At 34.6% G+C, this 26,660-nt stretch overlaps 1 protein-coding gene and 1 pseudogene across 3 annotated transcripts in view; one reads left to right on the forward strand and one right to left on the reverse strand.

The window, feature by feature from the left end:
* The window catches only part of DMD (dystrophin), a 2,245,117-nt gene that overhangs the window by 1,184,231 nt on the left and 1,034,226 nt on the right, over positions 1-26,660 (reverse strand). For all 3 annotated transcript variants that reach the window (XM_030933724.1, XM_030933725.1, XM_030933726.1), the window contains one exon: positions 11,859-12,006. In XM_030933724.1, coding sequence (XP_030789584.1) covers positions 11,859-12,006 — 148 coding nt within the window. The remainder of the gene's footprint in view (positions 1-11,858; positions 12,007-26,660) is intronic.
* Positions 840-1,681, forward strand: LOC104655799 (annotated as a pseudogene).

Below are 26,660 nucleotides of genomic sequence, written 5' to 3' on the forward strand. Positions count from 1 at the left end.
ACACACACGACCACTCACAGTTAAAAAATCTACGAAACATCTATTTGTGATGAATGCTGATATTTTATATTTTGTTTCACCAAAGGCCGGTGTTGATCCACAAATTGAGTTTATGATTCACAGTTTGGAAAACGAACACTAGCAGGCTAGATTTACAAAATGAAATAAACCAAAACAAAACCAACAATAAAATAAAAAATGTCCTCAGCATTATTTTTTGCCACTTCTTCCCATGCATCCACACGCTTACCAAGAGCTCCTCTCATCTTGTCATTATCATACCACAAGTTTTTCTGACACCATCACTTTTCAACGTTTTCTCATTTTCATGGATTTACAATTCTCCCACTTATTTTCATATCGCCCTCTCTGTGAAGCTTTCCCAATTCTTCTAGCTAGTTACTCTTTGGGTTGCCTCTACTCTGACTCACTCAATGGTGTACTGACCTTTATTATATCTATTAGATGCTACTTTTATGGCTTAAATGTCCATTTGCTAATTATACCACTTAAATGTTTCAATTGTTTAAATGTCCATCAATTTCAGCAAACCTTGGATTCTTTGTGAATAGATTAGGATTATATCAATTTCAACACTCTGAGCACCTAGCACAGAGTCTGACACAGAGCAGCTCCAAAAGTAAAAGTTTGCTGAATAAATGTGTTGATTTTAAAGGTTAGGTGAAATGTAGAGAAGTGTCAAAGTACACAAGATATTCAGGTATTCTAAGATAAAGGTAATCTTCCTGGTGTGATTCCATCCTGCACGGCTGTTCTCTTGAGCACTGGTCATTTATCTCCATCTGCCTTCTCTCCCACCTAAGTGTGTGCCGCATCCAATGGACGATTTGATGGACATGAGCCCCCTGAGGCCCCAGAACTATCTTTTTGGTTGTGAACTAAAGGCCAACAAAGATGATCACTTTTAGGTGGATCATGATGAAAATGAGCAACAGTGATCTTTAAGAATGGTCAGTTTAGAGGCTGGTGCAAAGGATGAATTGCACATTGTTGAAACAGAGGCAATGAATTACGAAGGCAGTCCAATTAAAGTAACATTGGCAACTTTGAAAATGTCTGTACAGTCAACTGTTTCCCTTGGGGGCTTTGAAATAACACCATCAGTGGTCTTATGGTTGAAGTGTGGTTCAGGGCCAGTGCATGTTAGTGGACAGCATTTAGTAGCTGTGGAGGAAGATACAGAGTCAGAAGATGAAGAGGAGGAGGATGTGAAACTCGTAAGTATATCTGGAAAGCAATCTGCCCCTGGAGGTGGTAGCAAGGTTCCACAGAAAAAAAAGTAAAACTTGCTGCTGATGAAGATGATGATGATGATGATGATTTTGATGATGAAGAAACTGAAGAAAAAGCACTAGTGAAGAAATCTATACGAGATACTGCAGCCAAAAATGCACAAAAGTCAAATCAGAATGGAAAAGACTCAAAACCATCAACACCAAGATCTAAAGGACAAGAATCCTTCAAAACAGGAGAAAACTCCTAAAACACCCAAAGGACCTAGTTCTGTAGAAGACATTAAAGCAAAAATGCAAGCAACTATAGAAAAAGGTGGTTCTCTTCCTAAAGTGGAAGTCAATTCATCAATTATGTGAAGAATTGCTTCCAGATGACTGACCAGGAGGCTATTCAAGATCTCTGGCAATGGAGGAAGTCTCTTTAAGAAAATAGTTTAGACAATTTGTTAAAAATTTTTCATCTGATTTCATTTCTGTAACAGTTGATATCTGGCTGTCTTTTTTATAACGCAGAGTGAGAACTTTCCCTGCCATGTTTGATAAATGTTGTCCAGATTCCATTGCCAAGAATGTGTTGTCCAAAATGCCTGTTTAGTTTTTAAAGATAGAACTCCACCCTTTGCTTGGTTTTAAGTACGTATGGAATGTTATGCTAGGACATGGTAGTAGTAGCAGTGGTCAGACATGGAATTGGTGGGTAGACAAAAATATACGTGTAAAATTAAAGTATTTTAATAAAATAAAATAAAAGATAAAGGTAATCATATAAGAAGATTCATCTCTTGGGTACAACAGTTAGGTAGCCTCCCAAGCCCTGTGTGGTAGTGGTCAGTATCACTGCTATGGTTTGAATGTTTTTCCCTCCAAAACTAATGTTGAAATGTAATTGCCAGTGTGACAGTACTAAGGGGTGGGACCTTTAGGAGGTGATTAGGATTGAGGGCTCCACCCTCACAACTGGGTGTCGCTCCCTTATAAAAGTGGGAGTTCAGCCCACTTTTGATCTTTCTTGCCCTCTAATCGTCCATCATGTGATGACATATCAAGTAGGCCCTTGCCAGAGGCTGACACCTTGATGTTAGACCTCCTAGTCTCCAGAACTGTGAGCCAATACGTGTTTGTTCATTATAAATTATTACCTAGTCTTAGGTACTTTGTTACAGCAGCGCAAAATGTATTAAGAGAGTTACCTACTTATCTTCTTTTCTGAACATCATTATAATTTTATTTCAAAATTTCTACTCTTAATGATATCCCAAGGAGACTATAAAAGATTTCAATAGTTCAGCCACTTTTCAATGAAATTATCTTGAGTGGTCACGTACTGGTTAAATTGTCCTGACCATTCTTTGAAGGATAGCGCTGGTTATGAGATTAAATTTGAAAGTTCCTATGAACTACCAGTTGAATGAATTTACTTAATATAACATATATCTTAATCATATATTCATAAGCCTCCATTAAACCAGACTGCACAGTTTATTTTTTAACAATTGCATTGTTTTAAAGTTACACTTATTTCAGCAATCCATTATTAGCATTTAAAAGTACATGCATTGTCCTTCTGTAAATACATACAATAGCCATAAATTATTAAAAAAATAGAAATTCAAGGATAAAATGTATGAAAATGTGTTATTTAAAATTAGCAGTAAAATTGGATTTTCAAATAAATCCACGTTAACTAGGATTTACAATACAATATAAGCCTGTACTATTAGTTGTAAAGCCAGGATTTTGAGAACTATGCTGCCACATTAAATTTATTCATTTTCACAGCCTGCAGACATTTTAATGTCTGAGTAGCAATAAGAACAAATTACCAAAAAAAACTTTTAATACAGTATAATAAATTAAGACTGAATGGTAATGCAAACGTGGGTACAACAGGACAAAATTATGAATCTCATATAATGATCCAACAACACTTAGAGTGTGGAAACAACATTGGTATTCTAGGATATATGACCACAGTTGATCCTAATTGTTTTTCTCTTGTCAAATAGAAATTGCACATCAATCTCAAAGTATTACAAACTGTTCATTACATGCAAATGGTTATGTTCTGCAGACTCTCCAAGGGGACTCAACCTTCTTTACAAAAGGAGCCAGGCTAGAAGCAGAGTTTCTCTAATGACAGTATGTATCCATTAGAGTTCCTCATTTATAAGCAACAGAGACTGCCTCTGATTCCCAAAGTCAGGTTTCCCCAAGTGAGACTAGGTATCCCAGAGGTGTAATGGAGGACTGTCAATTAGGGGGCAGGAAAAATAACAGCTGCAAAAACAACCCACCATTTGTCCTAGGCCAGATCCAGTACTTTCTGGAGTGTTTATTACTGTACTTTGCTTTAGATGTTGTGCCTTAAGATGTTGAATTCATGAGACTGTGAGCTCATAAAGAGAAAAGAGGCTCTTAGTCAGCTCTGTATTCCTAGCAGCAAGCAGTATCTGCTTTGCACACAGTAGGAACACAATATATGTTTGTTACATGGGTTCTGGTATTTAACACATATTCCAATGGGTAAGAGAATGGCACCATCATATTGTTAAAGTACCAGACAATGTGAAAATTTTAAGTGCTCTGTACACAGAAAAGGTGAAGGAAGCTCAGTATAAGAGAGAATGTTTTGGCTATGAAAAGCAAGAAGGACAAACTTGGGGATCATTTGTCTCAGGTAATATAAGTATGGTTTTTAAATTTATGTATTTATTCATTCTACTGAACATTACATTTTCAATATATCAATCAATTTTTCTATGTCCTGAGGTATATTGGTGATCAAGCAAGACCAAGTACCAAAACATTTTCATTCTAATGGAAAAGATAGGTAATAAACATGAAAACACATACTACAGTTTCAGCAAGTGAGTGTTATGAAGAAGGTTAAGCAGATCTCCCAGAAAGAGTTCAGTTTTGTGTGTGTGCATGTGTGTGCATGTGTGTGTTTTCTTTAAGATGGGGGAGTTACAAAAGGCATATCTGTGAATATAAAATTAGAGCACAAATATATATAAAGGGAAGTGTACAAAAATTCTGAAAGGGAGTAGATTGGGACATGGTGAGAAACCAGAGATAGGGTAGAGCCCTCTGGTAGAGGGAAAAGCAAATTTAAAGGTAGAAACAAGCATTCGAGGGAATAGTAAGAAGGTATGTGAGAAGAAAACACCAAGATCAATATAGTTGGAACATTCTCTTTGCAAAGAATTATTTCATGAAAATTACTTCTATTAACTTTAATCTTATATTTCATTAAATGACAATTTCTGCTTCTCATTGCTTCCATAATGATGTGAGCAGTTTTTTTTTTTTTTTTTTCAGTTTGGAATTTGCAGTCAGCATTCTTCTCATTTTTTTGTAGGCTCTTACTCTCTTGATAATTTCATGATCTAAGAATGGGAATCTCTTAGGGATGACATATTTATCATGCATTTTAAGCAGTTCTTTACTACTGTAGTTATTAAAGTAAGTTATGTTTTTTGTTCTCACTTCTTTCCAATAATGTTTAAAAATCTGTCATCTTCTTAAACACAACATGCTGGACAACAGAACTCTAATAACAAGCCATTGAAATTATCCAATTATTTTAATATACTTATTTCTGAAAGATACACTTGATGGGCAAGGATTTAAAGCCCCTCTCTGAATTTCTGCCTGGTACCACACTCCCAGTAAATCTGTTATTTACTACTTCGGAAAAGATGTATAGGAGCCAAAAAGTTGCAGAAGAGTTTCTAAGCAGCAATAAAAGGGTAACAATATTTACACAAGGATGAAGTGCCCAACTGTTTAACTGTATTAAGAGACTTAACTCTCATGTCACCACCAGCTAATAACTTTGAAAAGCTCATTTAAAAATGTATTCCCACACTTATACATTGCTGCAACCTTAAAGTAAGTGACTAGAGACAAATTCTCTTAGCAGTAAATTTTCCCGCTGATTCCCTTATGCTCGTGTATGTCTTCTAGTTACAGAAACCGGGATAGCTTTGTGACCACAAAACAAAATCTTATGAAATTTTATTACTGCTGAGGAAATATAAAGGACAAGCAATGGTATGAATTATTGTTAACATTAGGGTCCCAGTGAAGGGCAACAGATGGTAGAAATATTTACTCAAGTGATTTTTCCATCAAAGTTTCTATCAGCATTTGAATCTCAGCAGTGCGACTGTTAAGAAGCCATCAAACTCAGCAGCCAGCTGGTGAAATCAACACTGTAAAAACTGACTATACAGAAAATATACTTGTATCTGATTTTTTTTTTACATGATATGCCTTCTTCTAGATATCCTTTAATTCAATCTGTATTAATATAAATTCACTTATCTGCTATCGAGTTCTTTGAGGCAGTAGATTGTCAAGCAGGTGTGTCCTAATAAAAATACGAAAACTCATTCTCTGTAGCAGATACTGTCAGTGACCTATGCACATCTATTCAGCACTCATCATTTTTGTACAAGTCAATGACCTTTCAGCGCAGTACCTGTTATATAAGGGCTTTCCGGGCTGCGAGTGCTGAAAGCAAGGTGGGAAGAATGAGAAAATCTGGGTATTTCCATTAAGAGGAGGAAGTCTTTTCTTGGACTTGCTTGTCTCAGACTTTTGAGCAGGAGTCGCTTCAACTCCATTGTGCTCTGTGAATCTAAACTCTTCAGAATTGGGTCCTTTAAAACGTGCTTTAGAATTTTCTTCAATCAGTAATAACCATGGTAAGGCAGAGCTGAAGAGCAGCTAAAGGGAGAGCTGAAGAGCAGCTAAACTTGTCTTTGACATTTCTGTACTCTTTTTTTTTTTTCTGCCTTCCCTCCTCAACTCCAAAGCACCAGTGTGCTCTTTCTTTCTCCTTTTTGTTCTTCATCTGAGAGATCACAGCAGGGTCCCCAAGCTATAACTACATGCTTTATATGTAATTTTCCATTCTCTCTGAACATTTCACATTTGAGAAAAGGGAGTGTATTTTTCTTAAATAAAATAATACTTCAGAAGTTTTTCAACATTTGATGGTGGGACCATGTGTACATTAAAATATGACATATGTAATCCATATTTACTTCTGTATTCTCAATGACAATGAATACATTTTTACTGCTATATCACAAAGTAAACAGTTTTTTGTTACATTTCTTTACAGCAACATATATAAATATATTGCACATTTACCATATAACATATGTTATGGAGCAGTAAAACACAATAACATTGCAAAAGATACCAGAAAACCAATGAGCTTAACCTTAACAAGACAGTATTTTTTTTTTTCCTAAAAACAGTAGTTTATTCATGTCAAAATAACACGCTGGTGTTGCGCTCCCCATGTTTACTTAACATTTGTTGATTCAAAGCCTAAAAAACTTTATCTAAACAATACCACTACTGTTAATGTGTTAAAGACGATTTCAGAGGGAATACCTTAAGATTTTAGGGTCTCATGCTTGTATGTCTGTGACAACGTTCTTTAGGAAACACTGGTCATTTTTAATATGGTTCATTCAGCAGCATTATTTCACAAAACAGATGCCATTTCCATTAATAAAAATATTCAGCTGGTTTAAATACTCAATCTAATGCTAATTGTTATTGTTTCTACTGGCAACTACAAACATTTTCCATCTCATTCGATTATAGTCCATGTTTTAAAACTTATTTTTTCCTAGTCTACAAGAACATGCTAGATTTAAATGTTAGGGCATTTTATAATTTCTGCTTTCCTATTTTCACTGAAGGTACTTGAAAGCACACAAATTCACCCTGTCACTATATGAGCTAACATTATTTGTGTCACTTTCCTTCATGGTGTTCAGCTTTTCCTTTGAAAACTCCCATTAACATTTCTTCTTGTTAGTTAGGAAATGAGTAGGCAGAAGTGTCAGCTATCTGAAACAGATGCATTTGGCTGAATTGGAATTTTCCTCAATTCCTAAACCAAGAGCTATGCTTTGAGAAGAAATTCTACTACATAAAAATAAGGTTTTATGAAATTTCCAGGTTGGTTTTTCTGCATTGTGGATGTTTAGAGACAATAATTCAGTAAATAAGTTTTAGTTTGTATTGAAATGAACTAATCACTTATAAAGAGTGATTAGATACAATAGGGGCTTACATTTAATGAGCAATTATTTTGTGAAAAATGCTATTCCAAGTGGCTTTATAGACATCTCATTTATATTTCCATTTTAGAGAAGAGATTTCAGAGACATGAAAAGAATTAAGATATTTTCACAAGATTCTACAACTATTAAGCTAAAGGACGTGGGATTTGAATCCAATCTTTCTGAGTCCAGCATTTAACCTCTTAACCCCTCTTCTAAACTTCTATTAGAGCCTAATGTGGATTATCACTATTTTGGTGGATGATAAAACTTTGTATATGCACTCAATTACTGCTTGTTTAGTGAATGCATTAAGAGATACTGATATCATTCAATGAATTTATTAATAAACCAATTTGAGTGGCATATAACATGATTGATATTTTTCTCAGAAAACAAAATGTGATATTTTTAGAGAGGTTCTCCATAGTGGCATGGTATATTGCTTCGGAATATCTTCAAAAAGCACTAATTCATATATTTAATTTTGTCTTTTACTCGTGACAAAGGAAAAAAAAAAAGAGTTGCATGGAACCAGATTATCTTTCTGCTGCTATTGGCAGTCAGTACATTTTGAATGACAACACTAAGCCTCAGTTAAAGCACTGAATTCTCTTTTTTAAAGTGAAAAAGAAAAGATGCAAGTTGATCAAAATATATAGGGACAAGTTTATAACATATCCCTATGTTGTATTTCATATCTAAAAATTATTTCTTTACGGAAAATTGTACATATGAGGCTTCAAACTCCAACGTGTTTCTTCGTGTGTTTAAAATACGGGCTGCTTGGTTCATTTTTTTTCACAGTAACCATTACTGGCTCATGCCAAAGAATTGTCTGCTAACAGCCACTGTCTACACCCTGTTTTCTAAAATAATTTCATAGTAAATATTTAAACTCATTCTCCTATTCATTATTAGTCAATCAACAATGGTCAAGATAGCTGAAATTACCAAAGCTTTGATTTGCCTTATCGATGAAGGTATCTTACAGGGTTTATTTTACCCATTTTAAGATAATTACTCAGAATGGAAAGATAACCTAAGGTATATTATGTACGTGTATATGTATTCATGTGTGTGCATGTGTGTGTGCACATGTTCATATGCATGATTTTGGACATAAAATAACCAGTAAAGAAATACCTTAACTGTTTGGGGGATTTGTGATGTCATTCACAGCTCTTTTCTGAAAGAATTTTTCCTTGGACATCTATAATGATTTTTCTTATTTCATCTACAGATTGAGAAAAAAATAGACTAAATAAAATAGTCTTTTTTAAAATTATCCAATTGGCCGGGCATGGTGGCTCACGTCTGTAATTCCAGCACTTTGGGAGGTTGAGATGGGCAGATCACCTGAGGTCGGAGATCTAGACCAGCCTGACCAACATGGTGAAACCTCGTCTCTACTAAAAATACAAAAATTAGCCAGGCGTGGTGGTGGGCACCTGTAATCCTAGCTACTCGGGAGGCCGAGGCAGGAGAATCGCTTGAAGCCTGGAGGCAGAAGCTGCAGTGAGCTGAGATCCTGCCACTGCACTCCAGCCTGGGGCGACAAGAGCAAATCTCCATCTAAAAAAAAAAAAAAAAAAAAAAAAAAAAAAAAAAAAATTATCCAATTGAGGGGAAAAGTTTTGATAAAATGTTCATAAATTGCAACTAAACCACATTGTCAAGAAATGAGGACCATTAGACAGTCTGTGGAAACTTAAAGTTATGATATATTCACAAAATTGTGTAACGTTAATGTATTAAAAGATCAAATTACATCAAAATTGTTTCGGACTTGTTTCCAAGTTGGAGTAAAAGAGGCTGTACTTAACCTCCTGGCTGAAACACTTAAAAAAAGAAAAAAAAAAAAACATATGCTACAATGGTTTTCAACATATTGAACATCAGACATTGAAGGACAGTGGTCCCTGCCAGGAGGCTTTTGTTAAAAGATGAAGCTGAGAGTTTCAGCAGCCCAAGGTTGACTAGTGATCACAGGGCAAAATACCAGAGAGGTGATACATATGCAGAGGACATTCAGCTGAGTCTTGATCAGTTTATGTACGTGAGAAAACCACTCAAAGCTAAGGAAAGAACTACAGAAGAGAATTAAAGGGAACAATCACCAGAGCTCACATGTGGCTAAGAATACCACCTGCTCCCACAAGCCCCAGTGAAAAATTTTATCATTCACAGGGCATCAAAGAGAGTACTCAGAAGGGTTTTGCCTCAGCAGTGGGGAAAAAGTAGCCCTAAACTTACACTGTTCTGGTCATAACTAACAAAGCATAAAAAGAAGATTATCCAAAGATCAATTGTTTCCAAGTAAATTAACTGGGTTCCAGAACAAGGGTTAAGAATATTTATTTCAATATATTTGAATTTATTTGAAGTATCAAGCACTCAATAAGTTAAAATTCACAATGTCTGGCATATAATCAAAAATTACCAGTCATCCAAAGAAGCAGTAAAATAACACCCTTAATGAGGAGAAAAATACATCCATTTAAATTAACCCAGAATAGACACAGATGATAAAATTAGTAGAGAAGAATATTCTAACAGTTATTATATCTGTATTCCATATAATCAAGAAAGTAGAGGAAAGACTGAACATGTTGAGTAGACACATGGAAGAAATAAAAAAGACCCAAATTATACTTCTAAGAGATGAAAATATCTGATGTTAAAAATATATACTACATGGGATTAGCCATAGATTAGACTTTGAAAAAGATGAGTCTTTTTGACAATAGAGATTATATAAAATGAATTACAGAGAAAAGAGACTAAAAAGAAAATGAACATAACATCAGTGAGTAGTGGGGGCAGCTTTCAGGAGCCTAATAAATGTACAACTGGAATCCCATTTTTTTTAAAAAAATGGCTGAAAGCTTTCTAAATTTGATGAAATGTTAAATACACAGATTCAAGAGCTTAACTGACTTCAAGAACAAGGAACATGAAGAAAACTGGGGATTACACCAAGTTACGTCAAAACAAATTGCCTGATCATAAAAGTACTCCCTAATAAACCTTCTACATACAAATCTCCATTTTACAATGGCTTTCCAAGAAACCCAACCTGAAATATGTACCAAAATCCATACTGAATAACTATCCTCCAAAGAGTACTTCTTTTATACATTTCTATGTTGCTTGATTTTTTTCACAATAAGTACTAATTTTATAATAAAATATAAATTAAAATAGATAACTACCGTGGGTTGGATATCATTGAAAATGGCAAGTGGTTTCTATATCTCCCCCAAAACATTTTATATAACTCTAATATATTTCTGCCTCTCAGGCAGAGACCCCATTATGCTGCATTAGCCCAAAATTCACTTCAGTGCTATTTTTAAAATGTATCTTCTATATTAAAGCAGATTGGGAATCCATATATTTCCTCTCTATACAAATGCCAATGCTGGGGTGCATACAACTTTGATTGATATATATATGATTACACAAGATTTTAAAAATATTCATTTTCTGTGTTTAAATAGCTTATCATATACATAGGCGTTTAAATGCTGAACTCCTTAATATCAAAAGACATATTCACTATAGAAACATATTTGAGAATGAAGACTGTAAAATCAAATGTGATACTGCTTTTGTGAATCCAGCATTTTGAAATATCTAAACTATTTAATAAACTACTGAGTGTTTTTTGCCCTCATCTGTCTTAATCAGTATTTTCTGGCATTAAAAATTGGCTACAATTCAAATCCACTTGATTGACTACTGCAACATGAACAATTTGAGCTAAAAAAAGATGCAAACATAATTAAGCCTTTGTGTAATAAACACAATGTTTCTTATGCCTAAACTATATATTTTAGGAACCAAATTATATCCTCGACAATCTAATCTATCTTTACCTGCATATTCAAAGGACACAACAAGTTGAAATTAAACTATACACTGCTTATCATCCATATGTTGCTTCTCTATTAACATAAACCATAAAAAAGTCAATAAGTACCACCAATTAACTCTGCATTGTTTTGGCCTCTGGACTATTTCAAAAGGCATTTTGTCAATAGAATATATAGAAATATTGCAGTATCACTACAAATTGTCTTTAGGGAAACAGAACTGTAATTTTATCATGATGGATATTTCTAGCAATTTCATTATAGCTAAGTATGCCATAAGTTCTCCTTCTGGAACGGTTCCAACATAAGGCAAAAATACACACTGCCCCAAAGCCACAAAACACCTTGCTGTTAAGACGATGCTCCCTTTTGTCACAGATTCAATTATTTTTTGCAGTTTATCAGATAAACCAGTTCTGTCCAGGCAAACGCTCTCATCCGCACACAAAAAGTCCATAGCACATTTCTCTAATATTATCATTGTATTTTTCTTTCTAGTATGTATAATGATGACAACAAAAGTCAAAAGTAGTCATTTCCATCATCCTTCACAACCTGAACTTAAAGAAATTAAACAGTCCAGATGTGATGAAGATAAATACAATTTAGAAAAAAAAAAATCAAAAACTTACCTTAAGATACCATTTGTATTTAGCATGTTCCCAATTCTCAGGAATTTGCGTCTTTCTGAGGAACTGTTCAGCTTCTGTTAGCCACTGATTAAATATCTTTATATCATAATGAAAACGCCGCCATTTTTCAACAGATCTGTCAAATCGCCTGCAGGTAAAAAAATATGGATCAAGAAAAATAAATGGATGATATAAAACAGATTGTAGAGATACAGCATATATTTTTTGGTTATACTGACAAAGATATCATTCTGATAGTTTCTGGCATTTGTAGAGTTTAGTTTCAATTAACAAATAAAAATTAATAGATACATCTAGCATGTACCCACAAAATTTTTTAAACATGCTCAATAAAAAAGATGATTTTAAACTGAAGGTTGCAATTTTTCCATTTAAAGTGAATATATTTCTTGATTAAAAGAAAGGTAAAGCAACCATTTTGGACGATTAGCATTTTCTTTCCTAAGAATATATATTTTTTTAAATTCTAGAAATTTACAAATATCTTAACATTGTAATAAATTATTTGGAAGCAATATATTCAATTTCAAAATATATTTGGATACAAATTAAATTACTTCATAAATTCTATCACTTTCAATATTATTCTTGATCCAAAACTGTCTATTCATCAATTAAAAGGAGTAATAAGTTCTAGTGTTCTACTGCATAGTAAGATGAACAAAGTTAACAATATTGTACTATATATTTCAAAATAGTGAAAGAGAATTTTAAATGTTCTCACCACAGAGAAATTATAAATGTTCGAGGTTATGGATACGTTAAGTAACCTGATTTGATCATTACACAATGAAACATTACACCGAAACATCACACTCACGCCACAAATACATATAGTTATCACAAATAAAACTTAAAAATATAACTAAAATACCATTATCACACCAATAAATCAATAATTCATCACTATCATTAAAGATTCTGTCAATATTTAAAATAAGATGACAGATGTAATTCCTAATGTGGGCTCAGATGTAAGCATTTAACTAACTGATAAACTAAACTATGTGATGCCTTCTTTAATCCTACTTATTTTATTGTATCCACTACAATTTTGGATTGGAATACTGCAGGAACTTAGTACAAGTCAAATGTGTTAATATTGCACATGGAAAGAATATTAGGAAGCAAGCATTGGTCACCTTCCAGTCATAAAAGAGACCGAGACAGAAATAATATGAACCAGGGCTTTATGTTTACCTAAGACAGTTGCACATAAGAATCAACCGGGGCATTTAAAAAAACAGCAACAACAATAACCAAACAGTGACCCTGGGGCTCCACTCCAGACCAACTTAATCAGTATTTCTGGAGGTTGGATGCTGACATTGTTATTTTGCAAAGCATCCAGGTGATTTCAATGCACAGTCAAGGTGAAAAACACGGCTATAAAGTAAGATTTGAAATCTTATTGGACTTACAGTCTACCAGATCTCCTGGGACCTGTCCAAGCAAGCATTTGTGAGCAATAAACCAAAAGCCATCCTAAAGATTACTGGCTATGGTGCTGCCTCAGAGTACAGGAATCTGTCAAGCTTTTCTGAACTCTATTCTTAAGTAGCAATGGATCATACTTTTGAATACCATGATATCTTTTCAGTCCTCTACCTTCATTCAGGAATTTAAAGTAACACTAGAATTTTAAAATTGCTACATCTGCCTAGTGATGTACTGGGCAGAGAAATGAATTAACATTTATGAAACAGTTACTAATAGCCAAGCACCGGGCTCTGTGCTTTTACAGTGTCAGGCATATCATTTCATTGACACCTACAAAAACCCTGCAGCATAGCAATTATTATTCCCATTTTCCGTTGGAGAAAACAGAGGCCAAGTAATTTGCCAAAAGGTGAAAATGGTATTAAATAGTAGAGAGAGGCTTCTAACCCAAATATCTCGTTTCAATGGCACCTTTCTACCACTGCACATGCTCTCCTGTGAAATATTTTATTTTTCCAAGATGAAGTTTCACCTTATCAGTTAAACAATTGAAAGTGATAGTTCTAGAGTTTTTCCCCCCTTATTTTTATTAACTACCTAAAATTGAAGAATGTATCTACATGTACATTGTATTCTTTTTTTTTAATTAGAAAAACAGGGCTTTTATTTTATTTTATTTTATTTTTAATTATACTTTAAGTTCTAGGGTACATGTGCATAACGTGCAGGTTTGTTACATATATATACTTGTGCCATGTTGGTGTGCTGCACCCATCAACTCGTCAGCACCCATCAATTCATCATTTACATCAGGTATAACTGCCAATGCAATCCCTCCCCCCTCCCCCTCCCCATAATAGGCCCCGGTGTGTGATGTTCTCCTTCTCGAGTCCAAGTGATCTCATTGTTCAGTTCCCACCTATGAGTGAGAACATGCGGTGTTTGGTTTTCTGTTCTTGTGATAGTTTGCTAAGAATGATGGTTTCCAGCTGCATCCATGTCCCTACAAAGGACACAAACTCATCCATTTTTATGGCTGCATAGTATTCCATGGTGTATATGTGCCACATTTTCTTAATCCAGTCTGTCAAAGATGGACATTTGGGTTGATTCCAAGTCTTTGCTATTGTGAATAGTGCCGCAATAAACATACGTGTGCATGTGTCTTTATAGCAGCATGATTTATAATCCTTTGGGTATATACCCAGTAGTGGGATGGCTGGGTCATATGGTACATCTAGTTCTAGATCCTTGAGGAATTGCCATACTGTTTTCCATAATGGTTGAACTAGTTTACAATCCCACCAACAGTGTAAAAGTGTTCCTATTTCTCCACATCCTCTCCAACACCTGTTGTTTCCTGACTTTTGAATGATTGCCATTCTAACCGGTGTGAGATGGTATCTCATTGTGGTTTTGATTTGCATTTCTCTGATGGCGAGTGATGATGAGCATTTTTTCATGTGTCTGTTGGCTGTATGAATGTCTTCTTTTGAGAAATGTCTGTTCATATCCTTTGCCCACTTTTTGATCGGGTTGTTTGTTTTTTTCTTGTATATTTGTTTGAGTTCTTTGTAGATTCTGGATATTACCCTTTGTCAGATGAGTAGATTGCAAAAATTTTCTCCCATTCTGCAGGTTGCCTGTTCACTCTGATGGTAGTTTCTTTTGCTGTGCAGAAGCTCTTTACTTTAATTAGATCCCATTTGTCAATTTTGGCTTTTGCTGCTGTTGCTTTTGGTGTTTTAGACATGAAGTCCTTGCCCATGCCTATGTCCTCAATGGTATTACCTAGGTTTTCTTCTAGGGTTTTTATGGTATTAGGTCTAACATTTAAGTCTCTAATCCATCTTGAATTAATCTTCGTATAAGGAGTAAGGAAAGGATCCAGTTTCAGCTTTCTACTTATGGCTAGCCAATTTTCCCAGCACCATTTATTAAATAGGGAATCCTTTCCCCATTTCTTGTTTCTCTCAGGTTTGTCAAAGATCAGATGGCTGTAGATGTGTGGTATTATTTCTGAGGACTCTGTTCTATTCCATTGGTCTATATCTCTGTTTTGGTGCCAGTACCATGCTGTTTTGGTTACTGTAGCCTTGTAGTGTAGTTTGAAGTCAGGTAGCGTGACGCCTCCAGCTTTGTCCTTTTGACTTAGGATTGTCTTGACAATGCGGGCTCTTTTCAGACATTGTATTTAATGAATAAATATATGCTTAACCTTTAAAATCATGTAAAGCTGACAGCATTTTGGTAGCATAAAAAAGGCAACCGAAGGTAGCCAAAGAGCTATTCTCTAACTATAGTTAGTGAAAAGTAAGAATGTTGCCTTTGATAATTAATGGTATTCTAGAGTTATTCAGATACATTATATCCTTCCACAACAAAATGATCCTGGGAATGTTTTTGAATGTTTAGTAATGATTGAGCATTCACGTATTTTCAGTGGTATATAACATACAATAAATGACCTATCAATATATCTTAAGAGTTTATTCCCTTTAAAAACGAACTGCAAATGTATTTGCATGACGGGAGTCAAAGAGTTGCTTCTGAATGAGAATCTAAAAAAACTATGCAACATAGGTAGCATTGTTCCATACTGGTGAGACTATATTTATTTTAATTTTATTATATACTTTCTTTTTTTGAGATGGAGTCTCCCACTGTCACCCAGGCTGGAGTGCAGTAGTGCGATCTTGGCTCATTGCAAGCTCTGCCTCCCGGGTTCACGCCATTCTGCTACCTCAGCCTCCTAAGTAGTTGGGACTACAGGTGCCCACCACCGTGCCCAGTTAATTTTCTTTATTTTTAGTAGAGACAGGGTTTCACCGTGTTAGCCAGGATGGTCTCGATCTCCTGACCTCATGATTTTTCTACATTTTTCAATTTGTCTACAATGTGCTTTTCATATTTTGAGTCAGACAAATAAAATATTTTTAAAATGGCAGTCTCATATGCTAATGACTGCTAACTCCAACCCTCCTCCTGCTACCACAGTCTGAGAAACAGTCAGCAGCTAACCACAGCACAGAGAAGCACCAGTCGGTCATGACTTACCACTCCACCTTTGTAGCAACCATCAGTCCCCACTCTTGGTTTGTTGTTTTTCCTACCCAATCACTTGAACTATACTTTTGCCAACATTTTTAGCTACTAGGAGGTGACTGTTTCTCCAACATACTGCTATAAATGACAGTTCTTCATTTCAGGACCCTGTATACCTCAAAGATTTTCAATTTCAAACCTGTTGCACAGACTTGTTTCTCAATCACTCACCATATTGATAGTTGCCATCCTCTACCAAATTCAACAAATCCCCCTCTCACCCTGAATTCTTTTCCTTTCTACAAGTTATCTTTCCTTTACATTCTCCCAGAGAAGAAAACTATAAGGGTTCATATACTTGATCATGGTACCCGTAGCTCTGTAAGACAGAGCTGGAGGTAGGAAGAGAAGGGGAACAGGCCTTCCATTTACACCATTGTTCCAGGCCCACAAGAGGGAGGCAGGATGGACTTTCTGCCCAACCTCTGCTTCTGCCTTAGGACTGTGAATTTGCGTATCAATAGCATATTTCTGAAATACCCTTCTTCCCTTTTTCTCTTGTCTCCTTGTATAATCCAAACTTTTGCATCCTCAAGGACCTAATAAAAATGACTAACGCTGTCACTTTATAAATATATAAATATGAAGTATTTATTACAGCATGCAACTGCTAAACCTTTGAAAACTGTAAAGTTGATTTAATTTTATTATTGAAATTACTGTTGAAATAAGTAACTATTCAAACAAAATATTAAAGAATAAAATCATGGGCTTCACATGTGATGACATTTAATGCGAGTAATAATACTTTAAACTCCATTTCAAGCCTCACATAAAATTTTAAAGTACACTTTTCAGTATTTAATATGTGCTGAATTTAATATGCTCTTGAATTTACTATGTAAAATTACATTTTTTATCATGACTACTTATAAACTTAAACTCTTTTCCACCAAGGAAACTTCCAAATGAAAAAAATATATATTTTTTTCTGGTTTTACAATGTTAGATTTATACATTTAATATCTAATTAGTCACTGTCCTCCCTAATTTTTTCTTGCTCCATTAATTGGACTGCCCACAAATGAAGAAGTAAATGGTAACAACTAGAAACAAGTAGAGACATCAAAAATAGCATTCAGGGAAACAAACATAATTTTTGCCTTCTGTAATATTTCTAGGAAAAAAGTTTTTTTTTTTTCTTGGCAGTAATGAGAAATATAGATGGAACTTAATAAAGGGCAAAAAAAATGTCAGTATAAACATATGGATAATAAATCAAGTGATTTTAGAATTTTGCAAATATTAAAATTCTCATTCACTATGCAACCGGTATTTAAAATTACACTGCTGCTTCATTTATGTGCAGCATGACTTATTTCCTGATGTTCTAAATCAAGTTAGTCAGATTATTCTCAAGCATAAATTACATTTAGGGAGTAATTCAGTACTCTGGGACATACTTTAACACTTTCGGGCCATTAAGGTGGTAGTCAATTCCATGAAATAGATTTAAATAAAAAACACCCTAGTAGCCTTCTGACATATCCATTGTTGTTTTACACTTAGGTCTGCAAACTCAGCTTGGGCTGCTGATTACTTCATCCCACATATTTCATCTTTGATTAGGTGAGGAGGATGGACCTTGGCTAGTGTCTCGTGGTCCAAACTGTATGTGCCAATAAATAAAGGTTAGTTATCTGCTCCAAATCATAGTACCTTGCTACTTCTCCCCACCCCTCAACTTCCTAAGTAATACAATTATTTAATAAAAGATAAGTATACTACCAATTATGAAGTACTTACCTCCTAACGTTAATTGTGGGAGCTTAATAAATGAGTATATATAAATTTCTTTTTTTTACATCTTTTATTTTATTAATGTTTTTAAAACAATCAATAGACTTTGGAATACAAGTGATTTTTGGTTACATGGATTAATTGTATAGAAGTAAAATCAGATATTTTAGTGCACATGTCACCCAAGTAGTGTACATTACACCCAATGGGTAACTTTTTATCCCTCACTCCCTTCCCACTCTGCCCCTTCTGAGTCTTCAAAGTCCATTCTACTACTCTGTCTGCCTTTGTGTACCCACAGCGTAGCTCCCACTTATAAGTGAGAATATACAGTATTTGGTTTTCCATTCCTGAATTACTTCACTCAGAATAATGGCATCCAACTCCATCAAAGTTGCTGCAAAAGACATTATTTCATTATTTTCTATGGCTGAGTAGTATTGCATGGTATATGGCTGAGTAGCATTTCACGGTATATGAAAATATATGCCACATTTTCTTTATCCACTCATTGGTCAACTGGCACTTAGGTTGGTTCCATATCTTTGCAATTGTGAATTGTGTTGCTATAAACACATGCGTGCAAGTGTCTTTTTGATATAATGACTTCTCTTCCTCTGGTTAAATACCCGGTAGTGAGATTTCTGGATCAAATGTTAGATCTACTTTTAGTTCTTTAAGAAATCTTCATACTGTTTTCCATATAGATTGTAGTAATTTACAATCACCAGCAGTGTACAAGTGTTCCATTTTCACCACGTTCACAACAATGTATGTTGTTCAAAACCTCTGGGATACAGCAAAAGCAGTGCTAACAGGACATTTTCTAGCACTAAATGACTACATCAAAAAGCCTGAAAAATCACAGTCTGACTACCTAACATCACACCTGGAGGAACTGGAGAATCAACAACAAAGCAAACACAAAGCTTCAGAAGAAAAGAAATAACGAATATCAGAGCAGAACTAAATGAAATTGAGACAAAAAATAGAAAAGATCAATGAAACAAAATGTCGACTCTTTGAAAAGATAAAATTGATAGACCACTAGTTAACCAAGAAAAAAAGAGAAGAGATTCAAGTAAGCTCAGTTACAAATGAAAATGCAAATTTCTTAGAACAGTGTCTGGCAGTGTTCAACAAGTATGAGTAGTAGTAGTTGTTGTCATTATTAGTCTGCCTCCATTTGGCTTAAGACTTTAAATGCTAATAAAATAAGCAACATAGAACATGAGCCATGCTAGTGTCTCTCTGGTGATGAATAGACCCATAAATTAGAAATTCCTTCTTAAGAAATTACCTTCTTCAATTTCAGGACTTAAAGTATTTAAATAGGCAATGTCATTAGACTGCGGATGAACTCTGAATCATTATTTCAGCATGGAATGCATGGTTGGCCATGCCTATCTCTGAGTATATTACATATATTTACTTTTTAAATGCTTTTTGTTGTGAAACATAATATAGGGAACAATTCATATAAACCCATTGTAACTATCACCCAGACCAAGAAATAAAACTTCCAGGAGCCAAATGGAACACTCCATATCATAGTTTCAAGATTAATCTACATCTTTGCTTAATTAGTTGTTGATTAATTTTTCAGTGTATGATTATCTTAGTCTGTTTGTGCTGTTATAACAAAATGCCTGAGACTGGATAATTTACAAATAATAGAAATGTATTCACTCACAGTTCTGGAGGCTGGGAAGTCCCAGATAAAGGTTCTGGTATTTGGTGTCTGGTGAGGGCCTTCCTGCTGTATCTTCACATGGCAGAAGGTAGAAGGGCAAGAGAGCAAGCGAACTGAATGCTGCATGAAGCCTTCTTTATAAGGGTCTTAGTTTTATTAACAAAGAAGGAGCCCTCATGGCCTAATCATCACTTAAACGCTCTACCTCTTAGTACTAGCACATTATCGACACCTGAATTTTGAAAGAGACACATTCAAACCATAGCAAATTTTACTATTAATGAATACTGAAGTAGTTTTTGGTTTGGGGCTATTACTTTGCTGCTATGACATTCCCAAATATGTCTCCTGGAATATGAACACACGCATTTCTGTAGAGTGTATATACAGAAGTGAAATTGATGGGCTATAGGTTATGTAGATCTTTGAATTTACTGAAGAGTGCCAAATGGATTTCACTCCAAGAAGCAGTAGTGTAAGTTCATACTTCTATTTACAATTCACAGATCAAGTAACACTGTGTGAAATTTCTAATTGCTGTATATTCTCACCACCACAGGGAATTGTCAGATTTATAAATTTCAATGATTCTAGTTGGTAAGCAGTGATATTTCATTTTAGTTTTAATTTGCATGGCCTGGACCATTAATGGGACTTAGAAATTCTTTATATATTTATTGGCCATTTGGATTTATTTTGTAAAGATGACAAAAATCTTAACATTACTATGATGCATAAAACGCATTAGTTATTTACTATAAAGTGATCACTTTAAAATGCCATCCCGGTCAAGGTATAGAATATTGTCAGCAGGCCACAAGCCCTTTTCGTGCCATGGTTCACTTTTCAAGAACTTTTTTCCATTTTTCTATTGGATTATCTGTACTTTTCTGAAAGATTTGTAGGAATTCTTCATAATTAGGAATACACACACTTCATCCATTATGTGTGTATTCCAAATAATTTCTCCCACTCTGTGGGTTTCATTTTTACTCTCTCAGTGCCGTCTTCTGATGTATAGATGTTAATATTCAATGTAGTCCAGTTTATTATTTTTATTCACGATTAGTGCTTCATCATTTGTGTAAGCAATTCTTTTGTTACCCAATATTAATTGACATATTCTCCTCTATTTTATTGTAAAAGCTTTATCGATTTGTTTTTTTCTCATGTTGGTTTTTAATCTTCTGGGATTTTATTTTTGTATATGGTTTGAAACAGAATGTATACTTTTTTCTAAGCAGAAGACTCAATTTTAATTTTTCTAGGTAAAACATGTATGCTGTACAAGATAATGCATGAACAGCAGAAAAATAAGTGTGCAGTGAAAAGCATCTGTCCCAATTTTGATCCGCTCGCTCTGGTAGTTCTGCTCTCACTGTTAATAAAAATTTTATAATTTAAAATATTTATAGAACAAGGCAAAGAAATAAACAAACACAGTGGTATAAAATGATAGCCTTCTCATTCAGTTTTACTGCTTTCAGTATATTCAATGCTGATATTTTTACAGCTCTGGATTGACATTTTACTTTGTAACACTCTATTTTATTGATCCCTAATCCTCCCCAGGTTGTGAGCCTTGTTCTCAGGCTTCGAATACGTTTGGAGTCATACTTTAAGTTTCTCACAGTGTTTATAATACTTGAGTTTAGGAACTCATTCTCATGCCTTTATCCCCTCTCTTCACTGTTGAAATTCTACACATTTTTCCCCTTATTTCTCATAACTTCACTTATTGCATTCTGAATAAACAGCAAAGACAAATTTTCTTTGACCTGTATCACCAACAAAAACACCTAATATGACCTCTTTCCAATTATAGGGGACTCTTCTACTGTGCTTAATGGAGACTAGCATATGTTCCCCTCAAAAGGAATTCTAACTTTTATAGGTAAACTTGTTAAATGTCTTGTATGGACATTGCCTTATGAAACCTCATTTGCTTTCAAAGGTTCAACAAACATCTACAGCAGGGATTGGCAAACTTTATCTACAAAGATCTTGAGAATAAATATTTTAGGTTTTGTGGGCCATATGGTTTTCGTTACAACTACTCAACTCTGCCTTGCAGTACAAAGAAAGGTATACATGGAGCATAAGCAAATGGATATGGCTGGGATTCAATACAACTTTACAAAAACAAGTGGTGGGTGGAACTGGCCCATAGGCAGGAGATTATTGACTCTTAATCTAGGCTGATTATGACACAGCTCCAAATTTCAGCCCTTATCTGAGCTCTATAGCCAACTGTTTCTTGGACTATCCTCATCAGAACATTTGATGTGAACCTCAAAAATGTTATGTCAACAATTCCTTATTTTCTCATGCAAGTCTTTGATATGATTTGGATCTGTGTCCCCACCTAAATCTCATATTAAATTGTAATCCCCAATGTTGGAGGTGGGGCCTGGTGGGAGGTGATTGTATCATCAGGGCGGTTTCTCATGGTTTAATACCATTCTCTTGTTACTGTCCTCATGAAAATGAGCTTGCGAGTTCTCCAAAATCTGCTTGTTTAAAAGTGTGTAGCCACTCACCACCGCCACCAACTCTCTCTCTGCTTTCGCCATGTGAAATGCCTACACCTGCTCTGCCTTCCACCATGAGTAAAAGCTCCTTGAGGCCTCCCCAGAAATAGATGTTGCTATGCTTCCTGTAGAGCCTGCAGAACCAGGAGCCAATTAAACCTCTTTACTTTATAAACACCCACTCTCAGGTATTTCTTTATAGCAATGCAAGAATCCCCTAATCCAGTCCTTAGTTTTAATTTTAGTCAATGATTTCCCAGCTAGAAATCTTGAGGCCATCCTTTACTTCTCAATTTCTTTCTTATCATGCTTGTCTCTATATTTTATCAATTCTAAACCAGAAATGACTATTTAATCTAGCCTGTTCTCTCTAGCCCCACTGTCATGGCCTTTCTTGAAAACTCCTAATAACTTTTCCTCAGCATATTCCAACTCATCTCTCCCTATTTTCAGTTTCTCAGCACTCTTTAACAGATAACCTCACTTCCTACTTTGGTCCCTATACAAACATTCACATAGCCCACCATGTACACTATACTGAAAACATAGAATATCTGAAAATTTTCATAACAATCAAAATTCCTTTTTTACTGTGGGCCTTTTTCTGTCTCCTAGAATGCCACCCTATCGAAAATGTCACTATTCTGTGAGGCTTGTCTCTCTCGGGATTAGTTACTCCATAAGACAAGCTTCCACAGCTTTGTGAAAACCTCTATTAACATACTACTTCATGTTCTAATTACATATTTACAAGGCTGTTTGTTCCAGTACACTATGTACCTCTTAGAATAAGGAAGATGTTTTATTCATCTTTGAATTTCTGGTACTAAGCACTGTTCCTGGTACATGACAAATGTTTAATATATTTTAATAACTGAATGAATGAATAAAAAAGTCCATGAGTAATTTCATGAACCCCTTATATCTTCCATTTAAGAGCCATAAATACTTGGATACATTATTTTACTTCTGAGTCTCAGTTATCTCACACGTAAACCAAGAGTAACATTGCCTGCCTCATTCAGCCTTTTCAGGAGCATGAAAGTACACTCCGAGTTATAAATAGCAATAAAATTTAGTATTATCGATATTAACAGCTAGTAATCTCTAAATTTTTAACAGATACAGAATTTAGAAAAAGAAATCAATCTACATCAGAAATCGTTTTCCAAATATATCAGCAATCGCATAATTGTTGTTTTCGTTAATAAAAGACACAAAACGATGATTCTTCAAGATAAATAATTTAGTAAGCTCGACATCATCCTAAAAAGAATAATATACTTTGAACAAATTTACTGAGAGCTAATTTAAATATGAGAACACACATTTAGGGACTGTGACATTTAGGGAGATGTATCTCCACATGTTCTTTATATGTGTGTGAATGAATGTATTCCATTGTGTAGTATTCTATTGTGTGTCTATCCTAGCTTCTAAGTCTTAGCTTTTATACACACATGCACACACACACACACACACACACACACAGAGAGAGAGAGAGAGAGAGAGAGAGAGAGAGAGAGAGAGAGAGAGAGAGAGAGAGAGAGAAATTGCATACGGAATAAACAATTTCATATACCCAATTGAATACTACAAAGCCATAGTAAAGAATGAAATCAACTCTTTTGCAGCGACATGGTTGGAACTGGCGGTCATTTTAAGTGGAATAACTCAAAAACAGTAAGTCAAATACTGCATGTTCTCACTTACAAGTGGGAGCTAAATAATGTGTATACACAGAGTGTGGAATAACAGACACTGGAGACTCAGAAGGGTCAGAGGGTGGGACAGGGGCGAAGGATAGGAAATTGCTTAATGGAGACACAGTATATCATTTGCATCATGGGTACACAAAAAGACCAGACTTCACCACTCTGCAATATATCCATATAACAAAACTGTGCTTGTATAACTTAAATTTATATAAAAAAATTAGTTAAATGCTGATTGCATTATTTGTAAGAACTCACAAACAATTCAGGTTATCACTAAGACTATTAAAATAAATCTTAAAATTCTTTTTTTATTATTATTATACTTTAAGTTCTAGGAATCTTAAAATTCTTTAGATTTCTAAAGTGTTGTTTAAACTTTGCTGGTCTCTTAATGGGCTTAAATCTCTACACAGGCAGATCTGTGGAGGAGGAGGCTATAACAGAAAAGCCTCACCAATAAACTAAAATCGCTTTAGATAAATGAGGACTTTTTGATCTGAAAGTGCACACAATCATACATATACTTTAATATGTATATAAGTATACACACATATCAGAAACTTGACCTAAGAGGTTTTTAGGGGGCCAAGGGGACCTTAATTAAGCACTATATTTTGGCTTAGGGGGAAACACCATAAATATCCTTGAGATAAATTGATAAGTACTCAAAGTTAGAGATTCATTTCTTTACCTACGCTTGGTATCTGATTATTTAACTCGTTAGTTATAAAAAGGAAAGCAAAGTATCTCTGATATTACTATTGTCTAGAACTCCACAAATTTTCTTTGCCTTCTCTTTTACAAATATCTTTGCCAAAATATAATGTTCCAGCAGACAACTGACAATGTAAAGTTTGTGATATTTGAAAATTCCATCATGATGGAAAAATATTCCGGGTGTACTATTCCTGCACTGATTCTGAAAAAGTATGTAGGATTATGCTAATATTAACCTAAAATTATGCGATTTCAATGTCTTGATTTGGCACAATTAGCACGCTGTAAAAATACCCAAAGTAGCAGAAATAGTTTGCTATTAGTGATCTGTAATGCTACTTTTAATATCAAGACCTTTTGGAGAAATCAACTATAGAAACTGACTCAGCAGGCTAAGAGTTTAAGCTAACATACTCTCTGAGGATTTGATATATTCAAGGGTCTCCTCTATAAAATGTGAGCATTTAACTGAGTCTTAATTTACATATCTTCTACTATATAGTCCACATGAGCAGGATATGGTGTTAGACATCCTAGCTTCTAAGTCTTAGCTTTCATTTGTTGGCTAGAGGGGATATTTGAAATGATGGCGCCTTTCTCTTCATTCAAACACAAAACATATGTAATAGATGTAGAAACTTTTAGCCATAAATAGGAGCAAAAGCAACCACAAATATATGCTATGCACTCTAATTAAAAATTCAGATTAAGTTTAATTAATCTGCACCTTGGGGGTGGGTACTATTATTTTATTCATTTTGCAAATGAGAAAACTGAGACTTTGGGAGGCTAACTTGTATGTTTCTAATCAGAAATGCAAGACAATAACATAGTCGAATAAAGATAGCTTATAGTGTATATGTTTTTTGTTTCTTGTTTCTTTAAGTGTCATTAGAATCAGTAAACACTATATTAGCTTGTGAAAGAGAAAAAAATCCTACTTCTCCAATAATATACTATCCTCTTGGAAATAAATCATGTTGTTATTGGACAGCTACACTCGTATGTTTCTGATTATCATGAAACTTACATTTCGAAGGAATGGATTAATAAATAACCTAACCTCCTTTCCAAGCAGCATTTTCTCAACATATTTCTAGACACTTATTATATATCACGAAAAGTACCTCATACTCTCAAATCAAAATGGAATTTCTCCTGATTTTTCATAAACATCCTTGAGGGTTCTTCATCTTTTGGTTTAATTTTGTTTATATTATTCCTTTTCTTAAAGTATTGTTTCTTATATTGTCCTAGATTTTTCTATACCTTCCTCCATGAAGACCTTTCTGATACTACCAATTAGAAGTAATCCCTCCCCTCTTTAATATACAATAACACTCTTTTTATTAGGGTGATTATTTTTCTTGATTCTTTTTTGTAACCACCTTATTGAAGTATGATTGACACATAAAAAACTGTACATATTTTATATACATATATATATCAAAGAGTTTGGGGATAAGTATACACCCACAAAACCATCGTTGCCATCAACGCTATAAACATATCTGTCATCTCTCAAAATTTCCTCTTGTCCCCTTTATTATTATTGTTATTGGTGGTAAGAACACAACGTAAGATTTCCTAGGAAATTTTAAGCATCCAATACAGCATTATTTGCTCTAGGCACTATGCTGTATAACAGATCTCCAGAATTTTATCATCCATAACTGAAATTGTGTGCTCTTTAACACTCCTTTCGTCCTACTTTAAAGAATTTATTCTACTCTAATTTACATTAGTGTCGTTACGTCTAAACTACACCAAATGCTCCCTAAGGATAGAAACTACATTGAATCACCATTTTTACCTCCTGTAACAGGTGCCAAAGAAT

This window comes from Rhinopithecus roxellana, chromosome 7 (assembly GCF_007565055.1).
Source record: "Rhinopithecus roxellana isolate Shanxi Qingling chromosome 7, ASM756505v1, whole genome shotgun sequence".
NCBI classification, from domain to species: domain Eukaryota; kingdom Metazoa; phylum Chordata; class Mammalia; order Primates; family Cercopithecidae; genus Rhinopithecus; species Rhinopithecus roxellana.